At 44.0% G+C, this 8131-nt stretch overlaps 1 protein-coding gene across 1 annotated transcript; it reads right to left on the bottom strand.

The window, feature by feature from the left end:
• Window positions 1-585: 585 nt before the first annotated feature.
• On the bottom strand, window positions 586-1909 carry LOC118908716 (lysine-specific demethylase 4D-like). The gene is given in 2 exon segments (XM_036878610.2): window positions 586-1659; window positions 1661-1909. Coding segments are annotated over 2 exon segments (1230 nt in total). The 5' UTR covers window positions 1817-1909.
• Between the last annotated feature and the right edge of the window lie 6222 nt (window positions 1910-8131).

The following is an 8131-nucleotide window of genomic DNA, read 5'->3' as shown; positions in this document are numbered from 1 at the left end:
AAGAGGGAAGGGAAGAGACCAGAGGGGAACCAAAGTCCAGGATTCATCCAAATTGCAACAGCACCCAGAGCTGGCCCAGAGAATGGGGTTTAGGTGCAGATCAGGCTTTGGCAATGTCTGTGGGGCCTCATTTGCAGGTCCTGTGGCAGCACCGCATGTTGTGAAGGTTCTGAGGTGTACACATGCCCAGTCTTAAGGAGCCTCCACGCATCAGAGTAGTGGGCTACCAAAACGTCCCCTGGGCTTAGGGTGCAGGGACACAGCAGCACCCGGAAGCCTTAGCAGAATGCGGGGACGCAGGGCTCGGCGGTGCAGCGTTGTCCAGTGAGGGTCCGTCCAAAGACAGGGCCTGAGCATCGGGATCCTGAGCTGTGCATGCTGTGCTCAGCAAGAGGCGCTTCTTGGCTGGTGCCTGGTCACTCAGCTTCTGAGTCCCCTGCTCCGAGGACGACGGCCAGGACCCCACCTGCCAGTTGGGTGGAGACCCAGGTCGCATGGGCCCGAGGTTGTCAGCAGGGCTGAGCTGTGCTCCGGGGACCGACAAGCGGCATCCCTGCCCTGAGCTGCAGAGGGAGGATCAGAGGCTCACACGCGGTGCCGATACGCGGGCAGCCTAGGGGCGCGGCGGGGGCCCCCTTGCCTCGCGGCCACCTGCCTGGCAGGGCTCAGTAAGTGGCGGGGCGGCAGGTCCCGGAGGCCCAGCGCGGCTCTCCCGGTCGCCCATAACTCCTTCCAGGTGCCCGGCTCCTGGCTGCCCGTGGCCACGGGCGCCAAGTAGTTCACCGCCGCCTGGTCCTGCCCACGCTTCCAGAGCTCATAGCGCTCATGCTGCAGGGTGTGCACGAAGACATCCATGGGAAAGCTGACCCTGGCCTCCCCGCAGCTGCACTGAGAGGCCGCTTTGCCATAATCGATCCAGCGCGGCATGGCGAAGTTGATGGCCTCCGCGCAGTTGAAGCCGTGGTTGAAGCCAGCGTGGTAGCCGTAGGGAAATGTGACTATGAACTCACCAGCCTCCCGCATGACCCAACTGAAGGGGATCCTGTTGTCTCTGAGGACAGTGGGTGACATGAGGGCCACCTTGTGCCGCAGGAAGGCCCTGCAGCTGTGGGCACTGGCCGGGAAGAGCTCCTTAGCCAGGCATTCCAGGTGCCAGCCATGCTCTGGGGGCACCGAGTACCATGTTTTGGGCTCCCTGAAGTGCACATGGTTGATACTGTACAAGTCCATGTCCTCCGTGTGCCATGCGAATGTGGTCTTCCACATGCCGAAGTACAGGTAGGGTGTGCTGACACCTTCGATGACCACCCCACACTCCTGCTCCAGCAGGTCCTGAATGGTACCCAGGTGTCTGAGGTTCCACTGCTTAGTGTTTGCATCAAATAAGGAGCCGTTGACGTCAGCGCCATAGATCGGTGAACTGTAGAGCCAGGTTTTCCAGAATTTTCGCTCCAAATCGTCAAAATCTGAGTGTGGTGGTGCCTGATATTTAGCACTGTTTGCCAGGTAGTGGTACTCCCCGACCGTCATGGCCTTCTTCTTCTTGGAGTATTGAGTGAACACACCAGCCCTGCCCGAGACAGCCTGCTGGAGGGGAGTGGGGATTAGGATGTCACTGATGTCATAGTATGTCTTCCTGGCTTATCACCCCTGGGGGGGGGATTATCTTGGCCACACCTGCTCGGTGTGCACCTTGAGATTCCATATAAATAATATATTTCTCAAAACCATTAAACTCTTCTTCAATTGGGTAGAAGGTCATGATTCTACAACTTGGGTTCTGGGTACAGTTTGCCTGAGACTTCATAGCCTCCATAATGAACAACAAACTCTCAAGTCTTCAGGTATGGTCTGGATAGTTGAGGATGGTGGAAAATGCTATTATTCCAAAATTAGTGTGAGTGTCTTTGAGTCAGCAGGAACTACCCATGGACTTTGATGCAAATGAGATGATAGTTTTGGGCCTGCTGCTTCCCCAGGAGACTGCCCTCTGGGCAGAAGCTGATACAGGAGGCTGAGCGTGCAACTCTGTGACCTCCCTCAGCTGGCACTGGGGTTTGTTCTCTGACGCCTCCTGACTCACCCAGTCCTGGGTGTACAGTGTTCCAAATGTACTGTCTCCAGGACAGTGTTTAAAACAAAACCTAGAAGAAAGAATACAAAAGCCTGAACATTAATGTTTGGAGAAAGTTATTCAGGAGCTACAAATAAAATACCATGGGATCCCACCATAGGCTAGTATCCCACACTCAAAGAAAGGCTAAAAGTTTATAAGATTGACAATATAGGATGTGGTGTTGATGTAGAACAATGGGAATTCTCATACCCTCATAGAGGGAATGTAAGTCACACTTTGGGAAACTATTTGGACAGTATCTATTAAAACTGAACTTATGCATGTGTAAGATAGGATATATGCAGGTGCTATGATTCAACTGTTACCACCTGTCTAGGTGATCTGTACAGCTGTGCATGGAAAATCACCTCCAGTAACGCTCATAACAATATCATTTCTATAGCAAATACTGCAGACAACCCAAATGTCCATCAACAGTAGAATGGACAAATACATTGTGGTACAGTCCTACAATGGAATACAATAGAGCACTGAAAATTACATGAACATATAGGGATAATTTTGCAAACATAATACTGGGCAATATTATCCAGACCTAAAAGACTATCAAATCCATTATTTCAATTTTACATGAAATTTCATCTTTTTCTATAAATATATATAAAGAAGGAGGAAAGTAATCTATGTGAGAAGTCAGAGCAGTGGTTACCTTTGAGAAAGAGAGGTTGTGAGTGGGAGCATGAGGGGGTCTCTGGAGTAACGTTAATATTTTGTTTGGAATCTTGGTGCTGGTTACACAGCCATCATAATAGCTAATTGTGATCATTCATCCGGCTGTTAAGATTTTCACAAATTTCCATATGTTTATTTAAAAACAGTTTAGAGTGAGAAGCACTGAAGACTAAGAGACATATTTCATTGTATTAAAAGGAAAAGGAAGAGTGAAAATAAATGAACTAAACATTTGATTGAAGAAGCTAGGAAATGGAAGAAGGAGGAGTAAAGAAATAAGAAAGAAAAAAGATGAAATTAATGAAAAATAATACATACAAAACAGAAGGATGATGGCCAAAAATGTCATTTGAAGAGATAAGAAATGAAATGAACCATGAGCATAATTGATAAGAAAGGATAGAAAGTAGAAATAAACAATACTAGGCATTAAACAGTACACAGATCTAGTAATATAGCAGAGAATTTTTCTAAATCTCAAGAGAATCTTATGAGCATCTGACATCAACATTTTCAACAGATAAGAAGACAATTTTCTAGAGAGGAAACATACACAAAATGGATCAAAGCAAAAACAAGAAAGCTCAAATATCCCAAATAAGAATCTGGATCAAAGTATGACCCCTAAAAAAAACTTGAGACACAATATTTATAGGTGAACCTAGCAAATTTTTAAGAAAACAACTGATTATAGAAATCTTTCATGCTATAGAAAAGGTTGTAAAGCTACTCAGATGAGGCTATACTTATCTGATTGCCAAACTGGAAAAGGACAACAGAAAATAAAGCATAAATGAAAGCTTGCTAAATAGAATATTATCTAACCAGTAAAGCAAAATGCTAAAAGAATAATACATCTTGATCAAATAGACTGTATCTCAGGAATGCAAGGATGATTCAACATCACAAGATCTAATGATACAATCAGAATATTAATGAAGGAAATGAAAAATAACATCATCTTATAGGTACCAAAAAAGGATTTCATAAAATTGAACATTCATTCATGATTTGAAAACTCTTTACTTGAAAACTACTCAGAAAAATTTCTACAGTAAGATAAAGTGTTTCAATGTAAAAACAAATAGCAAGTGCCCTTAACAGTGAAACAAGAGAAACATTCCCTTGTTTAAGGTAGAAAAACAGATACATCAGCAAACTCTCTCATTAGCATGATTTCAGGTGGTCCTTTATTCTAATTTCCTAGTTTTTCCCCTCTACAAATAATCTGTTTTTACCTTAAACTTTGGACATGCTTACTCCATCCTACTTAGAATCCTCCAAATGTTCTGAAAGTCCCTGCATGATCTGGGCCACCATCACCCCTTCCCCTGGCTTTCTCCTATTCCTGGCTATGTCTCAGAAGAGCCTGCACTCCTCCTCCTATGTGATGCTCTTTACACATAGGCAGCTCCCCTACCCCTTCAAGGCTGAGCTTAAATATGATCTTTGGTGAGGTGTCCTCTGGTAGTTGTTTAGGATAAAATTGGAGATTATTTTCTCTCAAGAAAACATATACTCTCTTCTCAAGAAAACCTCTCCAAATGAAACATACTGCTGATCAGGATTTATAAGTCTCTTCAAAATTCTAATCAAATCAGCCCCACCCCAATTCCATCATCCCCAGTCTAATCACAACAGAATCCAATCAGCTGTCCAACCAGCTCTTCCAGTTGAACTAGCCTTCCTTGTTCTAGTAAATGGCATCATTTTCAGTGTTATCAGCCCACAAAACATTGGTGTTTTGCCTAAATTTTTTTCTCTGAGATTTCTTCTAAGAAAATAGAAAAGGGAAAGAGGACTGCCAACCCTGAACAAATCTGAAATCATATTTTAAAAATAAAAAAACTCGTAAGCTCCAACAAATGGCTTCCTTCCACAGCCAGTTACAGAGACTAGAGCTCGGGTCTGCAGCAAGCATTGATTTGAAACAGTCTTACAAAAGCCACTAGCAATGGCCAGAGAGAGCAAACCTGTCCTTTGCCCCAGAAAGCAGCCCCAAAGGAATGAGAGACCTAGGAATAAAAGACACACCTGTTAAGAGGAGAAACATGCCTACTCCTATCATAAGTAGGTGTATGAAATCAGAGGAGACTTCCTAGAGATTATGAATCCACTTGGAGTCACCTTACAAAATTACTGGGAATTTGTGAGTTACTGGTTCTGGACAAATTCTCTGAAAATTTGTCAGAAACCAAGAACAGATCCAGGTTTTGTGGGGTCTGAAGATAATACAAATTTCAGGGCCTTCTTAGGAATGGAAAGATTTCCCTGGGAAAGCTGCCAGGATGGAAGGGAAAGTAGTAAAGATAGCACCGTTGTCAGGGCACAAAACACCATTGGTACTGGGGTCTGCACAGAGCCATGGGGAGATGAAAGTCAGGCCAAGGAAGTGGGGTGAGGGGGAGCTCCCAGGAGGAGGGAACCCCATTCCCTTTAGAGGTCCAGGCATTTAATCTTCCTCACCCTGCAGTCTCCCCAGTAAGACTTCAAAAGATCAGCTTGCCTGCCACAGTGTAAAATAGTAACACCCCCTATACCTCCTGCCTTTCCTTATTGGAGGTCCATTCAGATAAAAGGAAGCTGGGGCTGGGGCCCCTTCCTCTACTCCTACCACCCTCAGTGGGGGTGCCCGTTTGGCTTCTTTGAGTAAATAGGATCCCTTCTTCCTTTGGGTCTAGGGTTTTGGGCAAAAATAGCAAAGGAAGGACTTGCTCTCTGTGACTCCTGCTGGTGGCTTTTGTAAGAGTGCGTCAAACCAAGGTTTGCTGCAGACATGAATACTAATGGTAGGGACCCTTGAAGTGAGCAGTAAGTGACCTCTGCCTTAGCTGGACCCTCATGCACCAAAGAATCTGCAAAAAGTGGGATAAGGAGGATCAAAACACACTTCTCTTTTTCCAACTTGAACATCAGAGGATGGATGGAGGGTCACAGCTGGTGAAACTATCTGCAGGGCTTTATAGGACTTATTGCAATAAATGGGGGGGTAGTTGGTGACAATATGGCTCATTCTTAGGGAGTATGAAAAATGCAATTTATTTAGACTCTAAAGAACAACATCTCCCTCTTCCTATTCCAGATATACCTAATGAACACTCAGAGTTTGGGGGTAGGTTATTACAAAGGAGCAGCATTGTCCAAAAATGGCCCTAGATATTCCCCCAGCTGGATGGAAAATGCTCAAGTTCAGATTCCTATGGGAACAGTGGCTTCCTTCCCATGGCTGGGGGACTGTACTATCCAAAGGAACTTGAGGTTCCCAGCTGCCTCCTAAAGCAGAGGGCTGCTGGTCTTCCCAGACAGCTCCTGTATATGGTTGGCATGACTTCTAGGCTACTTGATTCCCCAAGTCTGTATGTTCCTTTCCTTTTAAAGTCGCTATCATCAAAGCCCTATATGAAGGAAGAGCAATGGGGAAGGGGCCCCTCCCTTAGAACAAAACCCAAGACACACCCAGGATCCCTCCTGAAAAAGGGATACCTCTGTGGAATTCTGAAGAAATGGGAAGACTGTGTCCCTTGTATTGACACACTCTTACAGGTGTATCAAGTCCTTAACTCATACTATATAACTTTGTGGTATTTATCCCCATCCTTTGCATAACTTTTGACAACTCCCAAGGACCAATGACAGAATTATTCCCCAGAGAGAAGGAGCATTTAAATAGTAAGCTTCAGCAGGGTTAGGGTTTTCCAGGCAGTGTATTTCAGGGAGAGAGAAACAAGGATACTGATGACTGGATGGAGGGACAAAAGAGTGATTATAAGCATGGATAATTAAGTTTATCCAGGGTAAAAAGGAAATGAGAACATGAGGGTAGAGATGGAGAATGAAAGAGTATTTGATTTGTGGTCTGAATTTCTCCATTAAGTCAATTCTCCATTAAGTCAGTTCTAAATTAGAACACTGGGAAATGTAAGCTAGAAAGAGAATGGGATGCTTGAAACATTTTTTAACTCAGGACGTTTTTTAACTATCTTATTGATGTCTTCAAATTTTCCCTTTTACTTTATGCTATTCAACTTTAAACTGCCCTCCTCTTGCACCATTATTTCTCCCATATTTCCCTTCCATCTTTGTCCTTAAATTCCATCCTTTCTCAAGTACAGCAACTTGATCCCATATCTTCCTTTACTGACCCAACAAAGCACCATCTCTTCTTCCACCTCTTGTAGTTCTTGTTTAGCACTTATAATTTATACCTTATATAATATGAACAGCAAGAGTCACTTTTACTTAGTAGCACTTCACTTTGCCAGCCCTTTTATTAAGCACTTTCTATATAATATCACATTGAAACCTCACAGCTAGTTTATGAAGTTGGCACTATTATCACCCCCAATCAGTGGAGTAGAAAATGAAATGTAGAAAAATGTATATTTAATTCAACAGCTTGTGCTCTCCATCTCTAGAACTATTTCTGTCCTTTCCATTGCTATCTCTTCTGTTAAATTCCTTAAATCAACACCTCCCCCTCATTCCAGGACACAGCCCATTAAATATCACAGTCATCTTTGTCTCTCTTAAGTCATCAGTTATCAGTCTCTTGATTTAAGCTACCGTCTTCCCTCTCACCTTCATTTCAATACCAAACATGTTGAAAACATGCCTGAAAATAGTTTGCACCCACAAATGCATTTCCTCCCCTCTCACCTTCTGGTTCTGCCCCCACTTCTCCACTGAAACTGATGGCTACAAATCATTAAGCTGTTTCCTCCCAAATGCCGCTCCAGGGGTTACACTTCATCTCTGTACATCCTTGGCTCACAGACACCTTCTTGCTCCTAAAAGGTCCCTGACCTCACTGATGCTACTCTTAACTTCCTGGTTCTTCCTCTTCCTCCTTAGTTCCACTTCCTTTCCCTGCCACACACAGATGCAAACTTATCCTGAAGCTCAAGGAACATCTCTCTTCTAAATTCTTTTTCTTTCTCCCTTTAAATTTCCTATTTATGTCGATAGCTTTCTTTAGTACTGCACTTTCTCTCCTTACAAGTATTATTTATTGTTACAGCTTTCCTTAATACTGACTTTCTCCTAAGCTTCTGCTTTCCTTTATCTTAGGTAGGTCCACTAAGCCCCTGAAATTAACTTGTTTAGTATAAATTGATCATCTTCCTTCTGAAACTAATTTCCTCCTTTAGATGTCTTCATTTCTACAAATGGTAAAACAGTTATCCTACTCACCTTCATCAACCATTACATCTCCCTGCCCAGCCTATAGGCAGTGGCTGTCAGGGGATCCCATGATTGTCTACTGTGAGACCCCAGGAACACTCACACAGCACAGGGAGGCTTCTGTGCTCTCCTTACCTCCCT

This window comes from Manis pentadactyla, chromosome 10, assembly GCF_030020395.1.
Source record: "Manis pentadactyla isolate mManPen7 chromosome 10, mManPen7.hap1, whole genome shotgun sequence".
Taxonomy (NCBI): Eukaryota; Metazoa; Chordata; class Mammalia; order Pholidota; family Manidae; genus Manis; species Manis pentadactyla.
This window is presented reverse-complemented; position numbering and strand designations above follow the sequence as displayed.